General features: G+C 41.3%; 3 protein-coding genes across 4 annotated transcripts; all 3 read left to right on the top strand.

Annotated features, from left to right (window-relative positions):
• Nucleotides 1-101: 101 nt before the first annotated feature.
• Nucleotides 102-2,411, top strand: LOC121298580 (carcinoembryonic antigen-related cell adhesion molecule 1-like; the record flags this gene model as incomplete). The annotated part of the gene is made up of 7 exons (XM_041225708.1): nt 102-390; nt 1,061-1,184; nt 1,397-1,437; nt 1,582-1,664; nt 1,974-2,006; nt 2,107-2,150; nt 2,288-2,411. Coding segments are annotated over 7 exons (621 nt in total), but the record flags the coding sequence as incomplete, so codon positions are not given.
• A 4,895-nt stretch (nt 2,412-7,306) lies between these two features.
• LOC121298939 (carcinoembryonic antigen-related cell adhesion molecule 1-like) lies at nt 7,307-9,788 on the top strand. The gene is made up of 7 exons (XM_041226278.1): nt 7,307-7,799; nt 8,471-8,594; nt 8,807-8,847; nt 8,992-9,074; nt 9,384-9,416; nt 9,517-9,560; nt 9,698-9,788. The coding sequence occupies exons 1-7, from the start codon at nt 7,595-7,597 to the stop codon at nt 9,702-9,704; spliced, it is 537 nt and encodes a 178-aa protein (XP_041082212.1). The 5' UTR covers nt 7,307-7,594; the 3' UTR covers nt 9,705-9,788.
• A 2,649-nt stretch (nt 9,789-12,437) lies between these two features.
• LOC121298938 (carcinoembryonic antigen-related cell adhesion molecule 1-like) lies at nt 12,438-17,290 on the top strand. Of its 2 annotated transcripts, XM_041226277.1 has the most exons (8): nt 12,438-12,600; nt 12,677-13,006; nt 15,969-16,092; nt 16,305-16,345; nt 16,490-16,572; nt 16,882-16,914; nt 17,015-17,058; nt 17,196-17,290. In XM_041226277.1, exons 1-8 carry the CDS (start codon nt 12,546-12,548, stop codon nt 17,200-17,202), a joined length of 717 nt encoding a protein of 238 aa, XP_041082211.1. In that variant the 5' UTR covers nt 12,438-12,545; the 3' UTR covers nt 17,203-17,290. The 2 variants fall into 2 exon arrangements, with proteins under 2 accessions (XP_041082211.1, XP_041082210.1); XM_041226276.1 differs by lacking the exons at nt 15,969-16,092; nt 16,305-16,345; nt 16,490-16,572; ... (1 more) ...; nt 17,015-17,058; nt 17,196-17,290 and adding an exon at nt 15,014-15,476.
• Nucleotides 17,291-21,549: the final 4,259 nt, after the last annotated feature.

Here is a 21,549-nt window from a genome sequence, read left to right on the forward strand (position 1 = left end):
GATGAAGTAAGAAAGACCTGATTATTTTGGACACCCAATTCAGTATTGCTGTAAAAACAACACACCTCTTTCCAATAGAGTGCCTAATTCTGTAACTTCTATTCACAGAGCCAATAACTAATGTAAATGTGAAACCCTGCCTTGCACAACCAATAGCAAACCAGACTCTAAACCTGACCTGTGAGGTGCTTGGATCACAGACTATTTCCTCAAGGCTCTGGCTGAAGGACGGTCAGCCCTTGTCCACTAGTGACAGAATAACATTGTCTGTGGACAACAGCACAGTCTCCTTCAATCCAGTGCTGCAGTCTGATAAAGGCACATATCAGTGTAAAGCTGAGAACCCTGTAAGTGAAGTGACGAGTGCTGGATACAGATTGGAGGTCAATTGTAAGTATCCAAAGATCCGCCCTTCTCTGTGCATGTTGCATTCAGACTCGTTCAGCCTGCTCCACTGGGGTGTGAGTGTTTAAGGCTCTTCAATGTTATCTTGTGTGTATTGCAGATGGACCAGAGCAGGTATCTATTACAGGACCAGACTCAGCAGTTCTCAATTCCTACGTGACATTCACATGTTAGACTCAGTCTATCCCCCTTGTAGTTACACCTGGTATTTCAATGAGACAGAGGCTGCCCAGGGCTCACAATACAAGATCGCTTCTGTAAGCAATGCTGATAGGGGAAGTTACACCTGTGTAGCCCGGAACTCAGTGACTGGAAGAAACAGTTCTGCAGTAGAGGAATTTATCGTGATTGGAGAGTTATACGATATGATTTTCATTTGTGTGCGTCTTTTCCCTGGTAAAGAGTGAAGGTCATATTGGCTTTGTTTACAATGAATTCTGGCACTCAGAATGGAACGTTCTTTTTCTAGAATGTTGATGTCATAATATCACCATTGTTCTATAATATTCTAGATCTTTCTGAACTCGTTCAGTGCACTGCAGAGTGTCCAGGGAATTGTGAAAGTCGTGAAATAGTGAACACTCCCCAACACTTAGCTGTGAGATGTTTGTTTGCTGATCTTCTCTACACACTAACAGTTTACTCCTCTGTCTAGATAAAGAAGAGCCCACAGGTTCGGGGTCCTTGTCTTCAGGAGAGATCGCTGGAATTGTCATGGGCACACTTGCAGGGGTCACTGCCATTGCTCTTGGGGTGTATTTAAGTGTTAAACTATGCAGGTGAGTGCACTGCGTGGATTACTGTCCACATAGCGGCACATTGTGTGACGTGCTGCTCAGCACCCAGCCTATTGTTAGCTATTCTGTTTCCTGTCCAGTTTCATTGAAGATCTATTGTGAGTATCTTCCTCAGCATGAATCTTAAATGTAAATATCATTTGACTGTGAAAATCAAATGGAAATATCTCATTTATGTTTCCCATTTTATTCAGGAACAATCCACATGATCTCAAACCTGGTCCAGCTCAAAGCAGTGAGTATGCATGATCACTGTAAGAGACACACCCCAATGTGGGAGCCTTGCTCTCTCTACACTGCAGAATCTATTACCCTCGTTGATGTATCAGTTTAATATCCTAATTCTATACTGTTGATTTCTCTGCATCTCGTATTGCAGGTCCAGGTGCTGTCACTTATGAAAATTGCAAGGTTCCGAAAGCATCAGCAGTGTATGAGAACACCAGTGCTGTCCAGAGAGCAGTAAGTAACCAGGGGGATACTGTATGTGAACCTGTGTGCACGCGTGCTTATGAAGCTCTCAGTGTTTGTGAGGGTGAGTGTGAGTGTGTGTTGATCTGTATTCATTACCAGCTCATTACAGTAACAACAGAGTGGCCTTTGTTTTTTGAAATGTACTCTACCCTTCCCGGGGGATTTATTTAATGTTTCTGCAAAGGCAGGTATTGATAATAACAGGGAAATAATATACAGAAAACACAAGGCATGCATCCTCTTCATAAGAGAACCTGCTTTGAAAGTAACTGAAATCTTGGGTTCTTATTTTTCCAGGGCGAAGCAAAAAACCCGGACAGCACATACACAGTAAGGACCCTTTACTGTAATACAATCACACTGCTGTTATAATTGAGATCTATTGATGAATCTCCTCAACCAGTAACTGTGCTCCTCTCTCCCTGCACAGGGCTTACAGTTTCCTGATCAGTCCACATACAGCACCTTGAACAGGTAGGAGGGATTCCACACACCTGAATGAACACCTGGTATCAACTCTAACAAGTTAGGAACTCAATCATAACATATAAGATATATAACTAGTGTGCTGATGGGATAAAGTGTAAACCATTGTGCTTTCTCTTCAACAGAGCTTGATTCAGGAAACAACCCAACACCAGCACAGCCTGTGACTTGAAGAGTATTTTTGAAAGTTTTTATTTTCAATATTTTTGTTTTCTGCACCTAATGACTGTTTCTATTGTATTTATAAACACACACACACTGATACACACACTGACACACACACAGGCTGACACACACACTGCACTCACACACAAACTGATCCACTCACACTCTGACACACACACACGCACACACACACACACACACACCCACACACACACACACAATATTACTCACTATTTGACTATAACTGTAAATGTACACTATACTTCGCGTCGATATTACGATATATTAATATTTTTAAGAAAATAATTTTTGTGTTCACATGGTAAAGTTAACGGTTATTGTAAAAGTCTGTACGATGCAATAACATTGTAATTTTACGTATTGCTCATTATTCGATTAAGGTATATAATAATTAGACGCTCATTCCCCCCCATATTAATCTGCTCCAGAAACGAGGGTCACGCTTCATTCAGCTGAAATGCTGAACAGCCACAGCTGAGATAATATGGGGGGGGGGGGTGTTCCACCAGTTCTCATCCACCAAGGTTATCATCGCCTGTGATTGGAGGAGATTGGCTCTGCATAACCAACAGCATCCTGACGTCACCATCATGCCTTTCATACTGTGAGAAACAGTGACACCTAGTGGTAGCGAGAATATATACTTTCATGCAGTGGAAATACTCAAAGTGTAAACCACACTCTTACACAATGCAAACGGTGTCTGTATTAATGAAGCAAAAAAGTTAAAGGGGTAATCACCCAAGTTTTGTATTATTATTTTGAAATCCTCTCCACTATATAATAACAATCTTATTTTCTAAACATCATTTTCACTTTAACTCTTGCCAGTCCATTTACACAGTGACTGTTTCTGTTGTAAAAATGCATTTGAATGAAAGAACATTCATTTTAATTTTTCTAATTTATTAAAATAAGGCTTTCTTTACAGTGAACACAAATACAGCAAAAAAAAAAAAAAAAAAAAAAAAAAAAAAACACATCATCACACAGAAAGCAAGCATGACCCAAATATCTAAACGAAGTCTCAGCACTCGGAGAAAACGTGGTATATAGTGACACCTAGTGAATACAGCGTGACAGTGCAACTGCGGGTCATGTCTTTTGCGCTGTTCTTCACACTAGCATTTTTATACCGGTATCGTTGCGGAACCGTACCGAAACATCTGTGCCGACTGGAGTTCTTATCGGTGTCGGTAGGAAACTCAGAGAAGAGCAGGTTTCGCACCGGTACTGTTTCGATTCGACTCGGAGCAGCTGAAGTGTGGGCAGGTAAACCGACACGGTACCGATACAGGTAAGACAATATTCTGAAGCAAACACGCGTCTTGATTTACATTTTCAATACTTTACAGCGTTACACTTACAGTAGTTCCGTGGTTGCTCCCAATATTAATGCTGTATATTGATTGGTTTAATATTTCAGCCTTGCAAAAAAAAAAAAAAAAAGAAGCAGTGTGTTTTTAAAATCCTGTAAGTGCACTTCACAATTAATACCCGTATTGTGCACATGCAGCTGCAGCAATTCTATATTACCGGCTCCAGATCAGGATTGTCACTGCAGATGAAATGATTATCACATTCACAAGAAACGTTTCGCTGTGCATGCTCTGTACAAAATATATGATATGAAAATATAATGTTAGATTCCAGAAAATCTGTTTATGAGAAGTAAAGAAGCGGGTTCATTGATAGAGAGCCTCTTATCTGAAATGATATGAACGAGGAAGTGTCTTTCACACGGCAATGGAGAACTCGCAAGCAGCACTTCTGACGCTGGGGCTCCTGCTGTTTCTAAAAGGTAACGATGTTGATCCTTTAAACTTTCCAGCTGCGTGCGAGAGTGCTGTAATGGGACCCTTACTCATTTAGCATGCCTTCAAGTAAAAATAATATCTCTATACTATAATTTGAAGGCGTTGCATCAGAAAGCATGTGCAGATATCCCGTTATTGCTGGTTCATGTAGGTCTATATTCACCGTTCATTCAGTTTAACACTTCATTGAGTGTATTTTGTTAATGTGTTTTTAAGCATTTCGGTGTCATACTCTGAATTCTAAGGTAAAATAGTAAATTCAATCAAGCGTAATAGCACAATTGTACTGTTTGACAACATGTGATGATTTTTAACTATATAGATCGTTATTTTATTTTATTTCTTGTAGGTTCATTCAGCTTTGGAACTAAAACCTGTCACAGACCCTGTAATCAGCGAGGTTGGAGGCAATGTACAGCTGCAGATTAAACCCCCTGGAGTTCTAGCTTCAGTGGCCTGGTTTTTTAGCCCTGCAAGGATCCCTGTGGCGTCATGGTCTGGATCAGCCCCAGTCATATTCCCGGGATATGTGAACAGAGTCACCCTGAACACAGCTACAGGGTCACTGGAGCTCAGATCAGTGCAGCTCAATGACACTGGAGTATGCATTTCAGGGCAATACCGTTGTATCAGGAACTGCAGAAACAAATGATCGTTGGTTTATCAAGTTATAATATTTGGTTCCTTCAATGACAAATAAAGAGGCCGATTCCTTGATAGATTCTGACTCAGCAAAGCCTCTTATCTGAAATGATATGAACGAGGAAGTGTCTTTCACATGGCAATGGAGAACTCGCAAGCAGCACTTCTGACTCTGGGGCTCCTGCTGTTTCTAAAAGGTAACGATGTTGATCCTTTAAACTTTCCAGATGCCAGTAAGAGTGTTGACAGAATATTTAAAACTGATTTTTCTAGGGTCTTCAACACTGATAGAAAGACCTGTCACAGATCCTGTGATCGGCAAGGTTGGAGACAATGTAACGCTGGAGGTTAAACCCCGTGGAGCTCTAGCTGCAGTGACATGGACTTTCAGCCGTACAGGGATCCATGTGGTGCAATGGACCGGATCAGTCCCTGTCACAGGCCCGGGATATGAGAACAGAGTCACCCTGATCACAACTACAGGGTCACTGGAGCTCAGATCTGTGCAGCTCAGCGACTCTGGAGTGTATACAATTCAGGGCACTGCCTTTGTATCGGGAAGTGTAAACACATTCAATGGAAAAGTTACCTTGAACGTTTATGGTAAGTCATTTAAGTAGTAGTAAATCAAAGGGTGCGTTAGTAAGCTCAATCTTAGAGTGTCAGAGCGCACTCGTTCCTAAACTCCTGGAGTGCTCTGCGCTGTTCGGAAACTCAGAGGAGATCAATGTCGTAGCGCTCGGAGCCACACTGTGACCACTCCAGCTTCAGAGCTGCATTCACAGAGCCGTCACTTTCAAAACGGCTAACGGCTCGCTGTGGTGGAATGCGGGTGTATTCTAAAACTGCTTTATTATGCATTTCTATATTGGTCATTTTAATGTTTTTTGAGAGGAAAAAAAGATATTCCATATTTTGAAGTTGGGGTTTTACATTTTGAAGCGACCGAAGTGGAGAAAGGGGAGGTGTCGTCCACACGCTGGCTTCTTCAACACCAATCAGTTTCTCTTTCTTTTTTAAACAGTACCGTCCGCCACACAAACAAAAACAAAATCAAACTGAAGAGCAGCGGTAGTCATTACAGTAGTATTAAACTCGAGATGAAAACTCATGCAAAAACATATCAATATAAATATCGGTTATATCTGTACGAGAAAAAGCCATTTTAACGGCACAGCGAAGAGATTTCTCAGATGCTCCTTCAGAGCGTCAGATTGAGTTTACAAAAGCACCCTAACACATCGAGAAGCATTTGTCACAGAAATGTATGTTTGTTGTAGGTATGCGAGTAAAGAGCAAACACTGTTTACAGTGGGGGTAGATGGGGCTTGATCTAAGGAAAGGAATTATTCGATTTAGATTTTAACAACGTTATTTTCCATACGTTACGCTTGTTATATAAACAGTATATTGGATGAAGGTTGAGTATCTGAGTCCCACCCGTGCCAGCTGTTTCCATTGTATCTCGATGCTAAGTAATGCTAAACCGTGGAGAGATGGTTAGAAGTCGTGTCGATTGTTTGTGCCAGTGACCAGTGACTCGGCTGGGCAGCAGTCAGCTTTCAAAACCTGAATGTCGCGGTTCCACAATCGTTCAGCTCTTTGAAAACAGCGTCTCACTTGTGGAATAAAAGCGAAAATAGCCTTTTTTCAGCTTCCTCTAGTCACACCTGTTTGTAAAGAATGTTTTTAAGGTCAATATTGATTATTGTATTAAGTATCTCTGTTTCAGAGAACGTTCATTAATACTTTTCAGAGCACTTTTTAACCTAAGAGAATGTGTAAACGCTTTTTAAAAGTAGTTCAATGTATTGTAAATAGGGAACAATTGTTCATTGTTGAACATCCTTTTGTGGAGTAGAAATAAGGCTTTGATAGTTTCAACCCAACACTCTGAATTGCTACCTATAAATGTATCTAATCTTCTTACAATTTTAGGATTATCACTTTTCTCATCAGGTCTTTGATACACATATGCACAGAGAATGTTTATTCTGTTCAGTTGTGTAGCTTGTATGTGTCTATTGCTGTGTAAATTATCTTTGTATCTCAGAAATCCTTTTTAGTATGATGTCATCTCTGTTTACAGGCTTTCATTTCTGGTATCAGTTAAGTACTATATATATATATAGCGTTTATACCCCAGAAGTGCTTACTGCTTAGCATTCTGGTCCCGACTGTAGGGATGTGCAGAAACTCTTTGCTCATACACAGAATTGCTTTTCAGAAGCATTTATCAACAGGTATTCAATAAATCCATTCATTAACATGTTGCTTTGAAAATGAGGAAAAGCTGTCCTCCCTCACGTTTACAATTGAGCACCAATCGAGGGCAATTAGCTTCCACACTGAGTGTTTTAAAAGCCATTTGGAAGAATATTTTCCTCTCATCGGGGCGCTGACATTTTTCCTGCCGCACTGGCGTACCGTGGCTGGAAACTGACAACGAAATCTTATTTTCATGGGATCATACATTCTTTTAAAACTATTATGCAAATTCAGAGATTATAAAGTTATCCTTTAACTGTTTCCATAACTACACCACAGCGGACCCCTTCCTTACCTCTACAAGATGTATTTTCTTGTTTTCAATTCCCAATCAGATGAAGTAAGAAAGACCTTATTATTTTGGACACCCAATTCAGTATTGCTGTAAAAACAACACACCTCTTTCCAATAGAGTGCCTAATTCTGTAACTTCTATTCACAGAGCCAATAACTAATGTAAATGTGAAACCCAGCCTTGCACAACCAATAGCAAACCAGACTCTAAACCTGACCTGCGAGATGTTTGGATCACAGATTGTTTCCTCAAGGCTCTGGCTGAAGGACGGTCAGCCCTTGTCCACTAGTGACAGAATAACATTGTCTGTGGACAACATTGTAGTCTCCTTCGACCCAGTGCTGCAGTCTGATAAAGGCACATATCAGTGTAAAGCTGAGAACCCTGTAAGTGGAGTGACGAGTGCTGGATACAGATTGGAGGTCAATTGTAAGTATCCAAAGATCCTCTCTTCTCTGTGCATGTTGCATTCAGACTCGTTCAGCCTGCTCCACTGGGGTGTGAGTGTTTAAGGCTCTTCACTGTTATCTTGTGTGTATTGCAGATGGACCAGAGCAGGTATCTATTACAGGACCAGACTCAGCAGTTCTCAATTCCTCCGTAACATTCACATGTTCGGCTCAGTCTATCCCCCCTTGTAATTACACCTGGTATTTCAATGAGACAGAGGCTGCCCAGGGCTCACAATACAAGATCGCTTCTGTAAGCAATGCTGATAGGGGAAGTTACACCTGTGTAGCCCGGAACTCAGTGACTGGAAGAAACAGTTCTGCAGTAAAGGAATTTATCGTGATTGGAGAGTTATACGATATGATTTTCATTTGTGTGCGTCTTTTCCCTGGTAAAGAGTGAAGGTCATATTGGCTTTGTTTACAATGAATTCTGGCACTCAGAATGGAACGTTCTTTTTCTAGAATGTTGATGTCATAATATCACCATTGTTCTATAATATTCTAGATCTTTCTGAACTCGTTCAGTGCACTGCAGAGTGTCCAGGGAATTGTGAAAGTCGTGAAATAGTAAACACTCCCCAACACTTAGCTGTGAGATGTTTGTTTGCTGATCTTCTCTACACACTAACAGTTTACTCCTCTGTCTAGATAAAGAAGAGCCCACAGGTTCGGGGTCCTTGTCATCTGGAGAGATCGCTGGAATTGTCATGGGCACACTTGCAGGGGTCACTGCCGTTGCTCTTGGGGTGTATTTAAGTGTTAAACTATGCAGGTGAGTGCACTGCGTGGATTACTGTCCACATAGCGGCACATTGTGTGACGTGCTGCTCAGCACCCAGCCTATTGTTAGCTATTCTGTTTCCTGTCCAGTTTCATTGAAGATCTATTGTGAGTATCTTCCTCAGCATGAATCTTAAATGTAAATATCATTTGACTGTGAAAATCAAATGGAAATATCTCATTTATGTTTCCCATTTTATTCAGGAACAATCCACATGATCTCAAAACTGGTCCAGCTCAAAGCAGTGAGTATGCCTGATCACTGTAAGAGACACACCCCAATGTGGGAGCCTTGCTCTCTCTACACTGCAGAATCTATTACCCTCGTTGATGTATCAGTTTAATATCCTAATTCTATACTGTTGATTTCTCTGCATCTCGTATTGCAGGTCCAGGTGCTGTCACTTATGAAAATTGCAAGGTTCCGAATGCATCAGCAGTGTATGAGAACACCAGTGCTGTCCAGAGAGCTGTAAGTAACCAGGGGGATACTGTATGTGAACCTGTGTGCACGCGTGCTTATGAAGCTCTCAGTGTTTGTGAGGGTGAGTGTGAGTGTGTGTTGATCTGTATTCATTAACAGCTCATTACAGAAACAACAGAGCAACCTTTGTTATTTGAAATGTACTCTAAGCTTCCCGGGGGATTTATTTAATGTTTCTGCAAAGGCAGGTATTGATAATAACAGGGAAATAATATACAGAAAACACAAGGCATGCATCCTCTTCATAAGAGAACCTGCTTTGAAAGTAACTGAAATCTTGGGTTCTTATTTTTCCAGGGCGAAGCAAAAAACCCGGACAGCACATACACAGTAAGGACCCTTTACTGTAATACAATCACACTGCTGTTATAATTGAGATCTATTGATGAATCTCCTCAACCAGTAACTGTGCTCCTCTCTCCCTGCACAGGGCTTACAGTTTCCTGATCAGTCCACATACAGCACCTTGAACAGGTAGGAGGGATTCCACACACCTGAATGAACACCTGGTATCAACTCTGACAAGTTAGGAACTCAATCATAACATATAAGATATATAACTAGTGTGCTGATGGGATAAAGTGTAAACCATTGTGCTTTCTCTTCAACAGAGCTTGATTCAGGAAACAACCCAACAGCAGCACAGCCTGTGACTTGAAGAGTATTTTTGAAAGTTTTTATTTTCAATATTTTTGTTTTCTGCACCTAATGAATGTTTCTATTGTATTTATAAACACACACACTGATACACACACTGACACACACACAGGCTGACACACACACTGCACTCACACACAAACTGATCCACTCACACTCTGACACACACACACACACACACACACACACACACACACACACACACACACAATATAATGAGTGATAAATGAGATTGACATTTACATGTGATATGAAGCAGGTTTGGCTATATTTGCTATTTAAATTAATATTTATATTAATATTATTAAGAAAACAATGTAATCAATTGTAAAATTTCTACTTCTGTAAAAGTTGTCTTTAAAATGCAATAACATTGTAATAAGCAATGCCATATATTATATTAATCTGCTCCAGAAACGAGGGTCACGCTTCATTCAGCTGAAATGCTGAACAGCCACAGCTGAGATAATATGGGGGGGGGGGGGTTCCACCAGTTCTCATCCACCAAGGTTATCATCGCCTGTGATTGGAGGAGATTGGCTCTGCATAACCAACAGCATCCTGACGTCACCATCATGCCTTTCATACTGTGGGATACAGTGACACCTAGTGGTAGCGAGAATATATACTTTCATGCAGTGGAAATACTCAAAGTGTAAACCACACTCTTACACAATGCAAACGGTGTCTGTATTAATGAAGCAAAAAAGTTAAAGGGGTAATCACCCAAGTTTTGTATTATTATTTTGAAATCCTCTCAATATATAATAACAATCTTATTTTCTAAACATCATTTTCACTTTAACTCTTGCCAGTCCATTTACACAGTGACTGTTTCTGTTGTAAAAATGCATTTGAATGAAAGAACATTCATTTTAATTTTTCTAATTTATTAAAATAAGGCTTTCTTTACAGTGAACACAAATACAGCAAAAAAAAAAACACATCATCACACAGAAAGCAAGCATGACCCAAATATCTAAACGAAGTCTCAGCACTCGGAGAAAACGTGGTATATAGTGACACCTAGTGAATACAGCGTGACAGTGCAACTGCGGGTCATGTCTTTTGCGCTGTTCTTCACACTAGCATTTTTATACCGGTATCGTTGCGGAACCGTACCGAAACATCTGTGCCGACTGGAGTTCTTATCGGTGTCGGTAGGAAACTCAGAGAAGAGCAGGTTTCGCACCGGTACTGTTTCGATTCGACTCGGAGCAGCTGAAGTGTGGGCAGGTAAACCGACACGGTACCGATACAGGTAAGACAATATTCTGAAGCAAACACGCGTCTTGATTTACAGTTTAAATACTTTACAGCGTTACACTTACAGTAGTTCCGTGGTTGCTACACCAATATTAATGCTGTAAATTGATTGGTTTAATATTTCAGCCTTGCAAAAAAAAAAAACTAAAAGGTAAAGTGTACTGCAGAGAGCAGCGTGGCTCTTCACAATTCATACCCGTATTGTGCACATGCAGCTGCAGCAATTCTATATGCCGGCTCCAAAGCATTGATGCAAGCCCAGATGAAATGATTATCACATTCACAAGAAACGTTTCGCTTGCATGCTCTGTACAAAATATATGATATGAAAATATAATGTTAGATTCCAGTCTCTCTGTTTGATGAGAAGTAAAGAAGCGGGTTCATTGATAGAGAGCCTCTTATCTGAAATGATATTTCTAACGAGGAAGTGTCTTTCACACGGCAATGGAGAACTCGCAAGCAGCAGGTATATCGCAACTGTATCGGGCTGTACTGGTATTGAAAAGTAAGTTATGACAGAAAGTGGTTTCGTGCCGGTATATTCTATACCGCGCAAACTGTCCTGGTGTCGAACCGGTCCAAGGGTGAGCAGGGCTTTTATGTCCTACAGTAGTTCCGTGGTTGCTTCCAATATTAATGCTGTATATTGATTATTTAATATTTCGTTGCAAAAAAAAAAAAAAAGAAAAATCCCGTGTGTTTTGATTCCTGTAAGAGCACTTCACAATTCATACCCGTATTGTGCACATGCAGCTGCAGCAATTCTATATTACCGGCTCCAGATCAGGATTGTCACTGCAGATGAAATGATTATCACATTCACAATAAACGTTTCTCTGTGCATGCTCTGTACAAAATATATGATATGAAAATATAAAGTTAGATTCCAGAAAATTGTTTATGATGTAGGGTCAGCATAATGAAGTGCAGAGATGATCAGAGACAATGTAATCACGTCGATCGTTGCATCAAAGGTTTATTGCAGTGGTCATCAAAATACAGAGCGCTCCGGAGAATAACAGTCACTTCATCAGTAACCCTGTGGCGTTCTGCCGGGTAAAGCACATACATGGGTTGTATAGTTTCTACATAAAATTCCCTGCTCCTATCAGGATTAGGCACTCAGCAGACAATTCAGTGATGTCTACCCCCTAAACTCATATACTCAACCAATAGAGGATAGCTGTGGGGCATGATTGCCCCCTTCGTTGCGGTTGTTATGTTCACTTCAGTCTGGAATTTATGACCTAGCAAGCAAGGAGGCATTGCCCTTCTTCTACCCCCCCCCCCCCACCCCCCCCCCAGTCTGCCCCTGGACATCTGACCCAACCTAATGGTGTACTGAAACATTCTACCCTTCCCCCCCTCCTTTCACAAATTCCTCTCTAAACATTGTAAAACCGCACCCAAATGATCGTTGGTTGATCAAGTTATAATATTTGGTTCCTTCAATGACAAATAAAGAGGCCGATTCCTTGATAGAGAGCCTCTTATCTGAAATGATATGAACGAGGAAGTGTCTTTCACACGGCAATGGAGAACTCGCAAGCAGCACTTCTGACGCTGGGGCTCCTGCTGTTTCTAAAAGGTAAAGATGTTGCTTCTTTAAACTTTCCAGATGCCAGTAAAAGTGTTGACAGAATATTTAAAATTGATTTTTCTAGGGTCTTCAACACTGATAGAAAGAGCTGTCACATATCCTGTGATCGGCAAGGTTGGAGACAATGTAACGCTGGAGGTGAAATCCCGTGGAGCTCTAGTTGCAGTGACATGGACTTTCAGCCGTACAAGGATCCATGTGGTGTCATGGGCCGGATCAGTCACAGTCACAGGCCCGGGATATGAGAACAGAGTCACCCTGAACACAACTACAGGGTCACTGGAGCTCAGATCTGTGCAGCTCAGCGACGCTGGAGTGTATACAATTCAGGGCACTGCCTTTGTATCGGGAAGTGTAAACGTATTCAGTGGAAAAGTTACCTTGAACGTTTATGGTAAGTCATTTAAGTAATAATAAATCAAAGGGTGCGTTAGTAAGCTCAATCTTAGAGTGTCAGAGCGCACTCGTTCCTAAACTCCTGGAGTGCTCTGCGCTGTTCGGAAACTCAGAGGAGATCAATGTCGTAGCGCTCGGAGCCACACTGTGACCACTCCAGCTTCAGAGCTGCATTCACAGAGCCGTCACTTTCAAAACGACTTTTGAAGTTGGGGTTTTACATTTTGAAGCGACCGAAGTGGAGAAAGGGGAGGTGTCGTCCACACGCTGGCTTCTTCAACACCAATCAGTTTCTCTTTCTTTTTTAAACAGTACCGTCCGCCACACAAACAAAAACAAAATCAAACTGAAGAGCAGCGGTAGTCATTACAGTAGTATTAAACTCGAGATGAAAACTCATGCAAAAACATATCAATATAAATATCGGTTATATCTGTACGAGAAAAAGCCATTTTAACGGCACAGCGAAGAGATTTCTCAGATGCTCCTTCAGAGCGTCAGATTGAGTTTACAAAAGCACCCTAACACATCGAGAAGCATTTGTCACAGAAATGTATGTTTGTTTTAGGTATGCGAGTAAAGAGCAAACACTGTTTACAGTGGGGGTAGATGGGGCATGATCTAAGGAAAGGAATTATTCGATTTAGATTTTAACAACGTCATTTTCCATACGTTACGCTTGTTATATAAACAGTATATTGGATGAAGGTTGAGTATCTGAGTCCCACCCGTGCCAGCTGTTTCCATTGTATCTCGATGCTAAGTAATGCTAAACCGTGGAGAGATGGTTAGAAGTCGTGTCGATTGTTTGTGCCAGTGACCAGTGACTCGGCTGGGCAGCAGTCAGCTTTCAAAACCTGAATGTCGCGGTTCCACAATCGTTCAGCTCTTTGAAAACAGCTTCTCACTTGTGGAATAAAAGCGAAAATAGCCTTTTTTCAGCTTCCTCTAGTCACACCTGTTTGTAAAGAATGTTTTTTAAGGTCAATATTGATTATTGTATTAAGTATCTCTGTTTCAGAGAACGTTCATTAATTCTTTTCAGAGCAATTTTTAACCTAAGAGAATGTGTAAACGCTTTTTAAAAGTAGTTCAATGTATTGTAAATAGGGAACAATTGTTCATTGTTGAACATCCTTTTGTGGAGTAGAAATAAGGCTTTGATAGTTTCAACCCAACACTCTGAATTGCTACCTATAAATGTATCTAATCTTCTTACAATTTTAGGATTATCACTTTTCTCATCAGGTCTTTGATACACATATGCACAGAGAATGTTTATTCTGTTCAGTTGTGTAGCTTGTATGTGTCTATTGCTGTGTAAATTATCTTTGTATCTCAGAAATCCTTTTTAGTATGATGTCATCTCTGTTTACAGGCTTTCATTTCTGGTATCAGTTAAGTACTATATATATATATATATATAGCGTTTATACCCCAGAAGTGCTTACTGCTTAGCATTCTGGTCCCGACTGTAGGGATGTGCAGAAACTCTTTGCTCATACACAGAATTGCTTTTCAGAAGCATTTATCAACAGGTATTCAATAAATCCATTCATTAACATGTTGCTTTGAAAATGAGGAAAAGCTGTCCTCCCTCACGTTTACAATTGAGCACCAATCGAGGGCAATTAGCTTCCACACTGAGTGTTTTAAAAGCTGTTTGGAAGAATATTTTCCTCTCATCGGGGCGCTGACATTTTTCCTGCCGCACTGGCGTACCGTGGCTGGAAACTGACAACGAAATCTTATTTTCATGGGATCATACATTCTTTTAAAACTATTATGCAAATTCAGAGATTATAAAGTTATCCTTTAACCGTTTCCATAACTACACCACAGCGGACCCCTTCCTTACCTCTACAAGATGTATTTTCTTGCTTTCAATTCCCAATCAGATGAAGTAAGAAAGACCTGATTATTTTGGACACCCAATTCAGTATTGCTGTAAAAACAACACACCTCTTTCCAATAGAGTGCCTAATTCTGTAACTTCTATTCACAGAGCCAATAACTAATGTAAATGTGAAACCCAGCCTTGCACAGCCAATAGCAAACCAGACTCTAAACCTGACCTGTGAGGTGCTTGGATCACAGATTGTTTCCTCAAGGCTCTGGCTGAAGGACGGTCAGCCCTTGTCCACTAGTGACAGAATAACATTGTCTGTGGACAACATTGTAGTCTCCTTCAACCCAGTGCTGCAGTCTGATAAAGGAGAATATCAGTGTAAAGCTGAGAACCCTGTAAGTGAAGTGGCGAGTGCTGGATACAGATTGGAGGTCAATAGTAAGTATCCAAAGATTCTCTCTTCTCTGTGCATGTGTTGCATTCAGACTCGTTCAGCCTGCTCCACTGGGGTGTGAGTGTTTAAGGCTCTTCAATGTTATCTTGTGTGTATTGCAGATGGACCAGAGCAGGTATCTATTACAGGACCAGACTCAGCAGTTCTCAATTCCTACGTGACATTCACATGTTCGACTCAGTCTATCCCCCCTTGTAGTTACAGCTGGTATTTCAATGAGACAGAGGCTGCCCAGGGCTCACAATACAAGATCGCTTCTGTAAGCAATGCTGATAGGGGAAGTTACACCTGTGCAGCCCGGAACTCAGTGACTGGAAGAAACAGTTCTGCAGTAGAGGAATTTATCGTGATTGGAGAGTTATACGATATGATTTTCATTTGTGTGTGTCCTTTTCCTGGTAAAGAGTGAAGGTCATATTGGCTTTGTTTACAATGAATTCTGGCACTCAGAATGGAACGTTCTTTTTCTAGAATGTTGATGTCATAATATCACCATTGTTCTATAATATTCTAGATCTTTCTGAACTCGTTCAGTGCACTGCAGAGTGTCCAGGGAATTGTGAAAGTCGTGAAATAGTCAACACTCCCCAACACTTAGCTGTGAGATGTTTGTTTGCTGATCTTCTCTACACACTAACAGTTTACTCCTCTGTCTAGATAAAGAAGAGCCCACAGGTTCGGGGTCCTTGTCATCTGGAGAGATTGCTGGAATTGTCATGGGCACACTTACAGGGGTCACTGCCATTGCTCTTGGGGTGTATTTAAGTGTTAAACTATGCAGGTGAGTGCACTGCGTGGATTACTGTCCACATAGCGGCACATTGTGTGACGTGCTGCTCAGCACCCAGCCTATTGTTAGCTATTCTGTTTCCTGTCCAGTTTCATTGAAGATCTATTGTGAGTATCTTCCTCAGCATGAATCTTAAATGTAAATATCATTTGACTGTGAAAATCAAATGGAAATATCTCATTTATTTTTCCCATTTTGTTCAGGAACAATCCACATGATCTCAAACCTGGTCCAGCTCAAAGCAGTGAGTATGCCTGATCACTGTAAGAGACACACCCCAATGTGGGAGCCTTGCTCTCTCTACACTGCAGAATCTGTTACCCTCGTTGATGTATCAGTTTAATATCCTAATTCTATACTGTTGATTTCTCTGCATCTCGTATTGCAGGTCCAGGTGCTGTCACTTATGAAAACTTCTTGGGGCCGAATGCATCAGCAGTGTATGAGAACACCAGTGCTGTCCAGAGAGCTGTAAGTAACCAGGGGGATACTGTATGTGAACCTGTGTGCACGCGTGCTTATGAAGCTCTCAGTGTTTGTGAGGGTGAGTGTGAGTGTGTGTTGATCTGTATTCATTAACAGCTCATTACAGAAACAACAGAGCGACCTTTGTTATTTGAAATGTACTCTACCCTTCCCGGGGGATTTATTTAATGTTTCTGCAAAGGCAGGTATTGATAATAACAGGGAAATAATATACAGAAAACACAAGGCATGCATCCTCTTCATAAGAGAACCTGCTTTGAAAGTAACTGAAATCTTGGGTTCTTATTTTTCCAGGGCGAAGCAAAAAACCCGGACAGCACATACACAGTAAGGACCCTTTACTGTAATACAATCACACTGCTGTTATAATTGAGATCTATTGATGAATCTCCTCAACCAGTAACTGTGCTCCTCTCTCCCTGCACAGGGCTTACAGTTTCCTGATCAGTCCACATACAGCACCTTGAACAGGTAGGAGGGATTCCACACACCTGAATGAACACCTGGTATCAACTCTGACAAGTTAGGAACTCAATCATAACATATAAGATATATAACTAGTGTGCTGATGGGATAAAGTGTAAACCATTGTGCTTTCTCTTCAACAGAGCTTGATTCAGGAAACAACCCAACAGCAGCACAGCCTGTGACTTGAAGAGTATTTTTGAAAGTTTTTATTTTCAATATTTTTGTTTTCTGCACCTAATGACTGTTTCTATTGTATTTATAAACACACACACACTGATACACACACTGACACACACACAGGCTGACACACACTGCACTCACTGCACTCACACACACACACTGATCCACACTCACACACACACACTGCACACACACACACACACACACACACACACACACACAGTATAATGAGTGATAAATGAGATTGACATTTACATGTGATATGAAGCAGGTTTGGCTATATTTGCTATTTAAATTAATATTTATATGAATATTATTAAGAAAACAATGTAATCAATTGTAAAATGATTCTACTTCTGTAAAAGTTGTCTTTAAAATGCAATAACATTGTAATAAGCAATGCCATATATTATATTAATCTGCTCCAGAAACGAGGGTCACGCTTCATTCAGTTGAAATGCTGAACAGCCACAGCTGAGATAATATGGGGGGGGTGTTCCACCAGTTCTCATCCACCAAGGTTATCATCGCCTGTGATTGGACGCTCAACAGCACCGTTGAGTTTCGGTACGCATTCGTTGTGGGATATAGTGACACCTAGTGGTTGAAAGAATATACACTTTTACACACTGAAATATTCAAAGTGTTAACCATGTTATCCATTTACACAGTGCAGTGAAACCCTTGCAATATGATCATGATACAGGAAAAAAGATCTGATTCAAGCATTCAAAATCCTAAAGGTATTGACAATGTATACCCAGGGGACCTCTTCAAAAGACCAGGGGTCACAAATGGAGATTAGATAAAGGGACATTCAGAGCAGAAAATAAGAGGCACTTGTTTACACAGAGAATTGTGAGGGCCTGGAACCAACTCCCCAGTAATGTTGTGGAAACCGACACCCTGGGATCCTTCAAGAAGCTGCTTGATGAGATTCTGGGATCAATAAGCTACTAACAACCAAACGAGCAAGATGGGCCGAATGGTCTCCTCTCGTTTGTAAACTTTCTTATGTTCTTCTGTCTGTACGTTTTAGTCAAATAAAGAGTCTAAACGGTTTTTATGTGTGTAACAGATGAAGGGGGTGCAATTTGTAATTACAACATGCGGCTGTTTCAATTTCCTAACACGGGAAATGAATATGAAAGTGTTGTGTAAACTATAGAAAAATATGTATACGCCTAAAATATACTGAAATACGTTTATGATTTATAAATCTTTTGCAACAAAATTATTCTTTCTTACCTAATCTGTAACAGAGTCGTTTTACAATTGGATTTAATAACTGGAAAATTCTAATGAAGTGGCAGAAACGTGGACGGGTTTAATGCATTGGTGTCAATGGAAGCTTTCGCAATATCTGTTTCACAGTTAAAAGGAATTGACCCTACAGCTAAGAAAAAATCCATCTGCGGAGTACAATAAAGACAAGTCAAGACAATATTTAAACAGATATGGGGAACAAAAAACATTTCAAAGTTAAGTGTATAGTTATTGCAACTATGCCTTCTGTGGACTGTCCCTGTGATAAAACTGCGTATAGAAAAGCAAGCATGAGAGACTGATTGCAGTTCAAACAGACAACACGCTGAATAACAACATCAGTAAAGTCGCTTTCCGTCGTCGTTGTATTGCTTAATAGGTGTGGAAGTTATTTCAAAAGAGAGCCACACACAGCAACACCCTATAAAATACACATTGCAAAACTCGGTTTTACACTTCGAAACCATTAGACTAGAGTGTCATGAAGGGGGGGGGGGGTCGTCGCCCCCCCCCCGGATCCGCCCATGCTAGTCGGTAGGTTTTTCATTTATAAGCCAGAAACCATTTACAGTTTCGGACTATCGATGTAGCATTGCAATAGAAAGACATGTCTCAATCGTGTGCGTTAAGAGGTTCAATTCTGTAATACCGCGGTAAAAACACAGCAAATAAGTGTACAGGAACGCAATTGGGTAATACAAATACAATTTAAAACGCGGCTCCACGATTTATCTATGATATCTGCAAATATCCTGGCAGATCCCAACAAGAAAGATGCACTGTATTTATGCTGTGATTTATAAAGAAAGCCATGCCCAATAGCTCTGGTAAACAGTTCCAAGAACTTGCGGAGAACTTATCCAAAAATAAATAAATAAATAACACACAAATGTGACTCTGACTCACTGGTACCGTCTAGATACGCCGATGTTCAAATACCATTGCCCTACAGTCCTTCTCGCTGTCCTCAAAATACACAAAATAACCCGCTGTGTAATTATTTTTAAATTGTAATCCTGGTTTAAAAGAAAGTTAACGGGGCAGTTGGGCGTGTTGCATTGGGTGCTATATGTAAAAAAAAAGAACAGCATAGAAACGAGCTGCCTGTGTTGAAAAATAAAAATGTTACCTTCGATTTTAGATTTTAAATTTACTGGCAGTGTGTGTCAGAATGAAATACTGGCACACAGTTATCATAGTTTCTGTTAGGAGGATAGCAGCGACGCGATTAACGCTTTACTGCCCTGGGTATGGTCCCATTCCTGTTTTCTCAAGAGGTGCGGCAGCGCGTCCAGGTCGAGGTGTTTCAGATGTTGTTTCTGTTGTTGGGGCATGCATGTTATCTTTGAGAATTGGGGGCTGTCCGGGCCTGAACCTACAAGGACATGACACATCGGTGAATAATGCTGTTATCACTCTCTGCTCTTGTGTGCTGCGTGACATGAAAGTACATGACATAAGAGCGGCCGGCGCTTTCATTCTCTCGTTGTGCTCCCGTGGTTAGAGGAAATGGGCTTGATACCAAGAGGTCCCCCGGTTCTAATCCCCGCTCAGCCGCAACCTCACTGTGTGGGACCCTAAGCGAGTCGCTTAACCTCTTTGTGTTCCCTCCTTGGGATGTGAAGTTAAACGAACGAGGTCCTATTAGAAGTGACTCTGGAGCAGTTGTTGATGCATAGTTCACCCCCTAGTGTCTGCAAGACGCTTTGGATAAAGGCGTCTGCTAAATATAGTGAGGAAGCGTAGAAATATTAGACTTTATTTTAAAATTAAAATGCTAGTAATCACCAAACCTACCATTATAATAACCACGTTTCTAAATATTACTCGTTAAAAAAACTCTCTAGTCGTACTCAGACTTGTTTAAGTATTCAAGAAATCCAATCATTAACATTAATTAAGGACAATTAACTTGTACACTGAGTGTCTTACAAGCCGATTGGAAGAATGCTTTCCACTCATCTAGGGCATTGATAATTGCACTCTGTACTTGCGGACCGAGGACGTGCACTGACCCGCCATTGATTGGTGCTTAACTCTAAAAGCGAGGGATGGGCGGCTTTTCCTGTTTTGAATTGAACACCTTAACGAATAGATTTATTGGATACTGATAAATGTTAGCTTGCGTAGTTCAGGGGGAGTGCAGCAGGGGGCTTCCAGTTTCCTGTCAGTTAGTACCTATTCTCTATTTAAGCTCTGATCAAGTGTTTCGTTTTCCTCCTCCTCCTCTCCTCCACCTTCTCATACATGCCTTCGCATCGGTGTCTCTGGGGGGCAAGTGAGTCTCACCTCCCCGACTTCAGGGCTAGGCATCAGCCTCCCTTTACCTTCAGGGGGGTTCTCACCGTGTGAGTCAGAGCGGACCTCCCGCCACACTGTCCTTTCGCAGCTCCTGCGCTTATCTTGCCTCACTGAAGGCTTTGTTCCATACTCTGTTCCTCGTGAAGTCTCGGCCAATTGGGGGTCTAACGAGCGCCCCTTTACACAAGTCTCAGACGCTGGGTACCTCTCCCTCTCTATCTCCTTTCGTGTCCCGGTCCATCTTCCTCCCGAGGGGCGGCTCCCCGAGTCATAACCTCGTATGTGTTTTCGGTTGCTGGGTACTTCGCCCCTGGCCATCTGTGTCGGCATCGCCACCCCCAGTCAGTGACCACCTTCTATACTAGCTTCCATATCCAGCTTCGTTGGTCTGTTACTAGAGTGGGCCTTGCCTGCGCTTCTGTCCTAGGTCCGGTCCTTTCTAGCCGGCACTCTGTCCTACTTATCGCTCCCTTCTGCTTCTTCTGCCCTATCCTTACACACCCAGCTCACGTCGAACTTTACCGATTTAAAAAAATGCATTTTTGTTTCATTCTATTGCATCTATAGACCTGCACAGAGCGATCTGACAATCCAATAATGATGCTCGCTTCCATGCTTCCTGCAGATGCTTGCTGTGTGCTGTTCCATAGAGCCTAGGTGGGACTCGCCAAAAAAATAGCAAAGCCTCTCTTTATTGGCGAGACTGGCTGCCACACGTCATGAGCACATTGCAAACACAGCAAAGCC

This window comes from Polyodon spathula, chromosome 24 (genome assembly GCF_017654505.1).
Source record: "Polyodon spathula isolate WHYD16114869_AA chromosome 24, ASM1765450v1, whole genome shotgun sequence".
NCBI lineage: Eukaryota > Metazoa > Chordata > Actinopteri > Acipenseriformes > Polyodontidae > Polyodon > Polyodon spathula.

Excerpts from the sequence above, each read along its gene's own strand:
- LOC121298938 (XM_041226276.1), top strand. The coding sequence starts at position 12,546 with ATGGAGAACTCGCAAGCAGCACTTCTGACGCTGGGGCTCCTGCTGTTT. Across the intron at positions 12,601-12,676 it reads GCTCCTGCTGTTTCTAAAAG|GGTCTTCAACACTGATAGAA; the intron begins GTAAAGATGTTG and ends TGATTTTTCTAG. Across the intron at positions 13,007-15,013 it reads AGTTACCTTGAACGTTTATG|AGCCAATAACTAATGTAAAT; the intron begins GTAAGTCATTTA and ends TTCTATTCACAG.
- LOC121298939 (XM_041226278.1), top strand. The coding sequence starts at position 7,595 with ATGTTTGGATCACAGATTGTTTCCTCAAGGCTCTGGCTGAAGGACGGT. Across the intron at positions 8,595-8,806 it reads TTAAGTGTTAAACTATGCAG|GAACAATCCACATGATCTCA; the intron begins GTGAGTGCACTG and ends CATTTTATTCAG. Across the intron at positions 9,075-9,383 it reads CCAGTGCTGTCCAGAGAGCT|GGCGAAGCAAAAAACCCGGA; the intron begins GTAAGTAACCAG and ends TTATTTTTCCAG.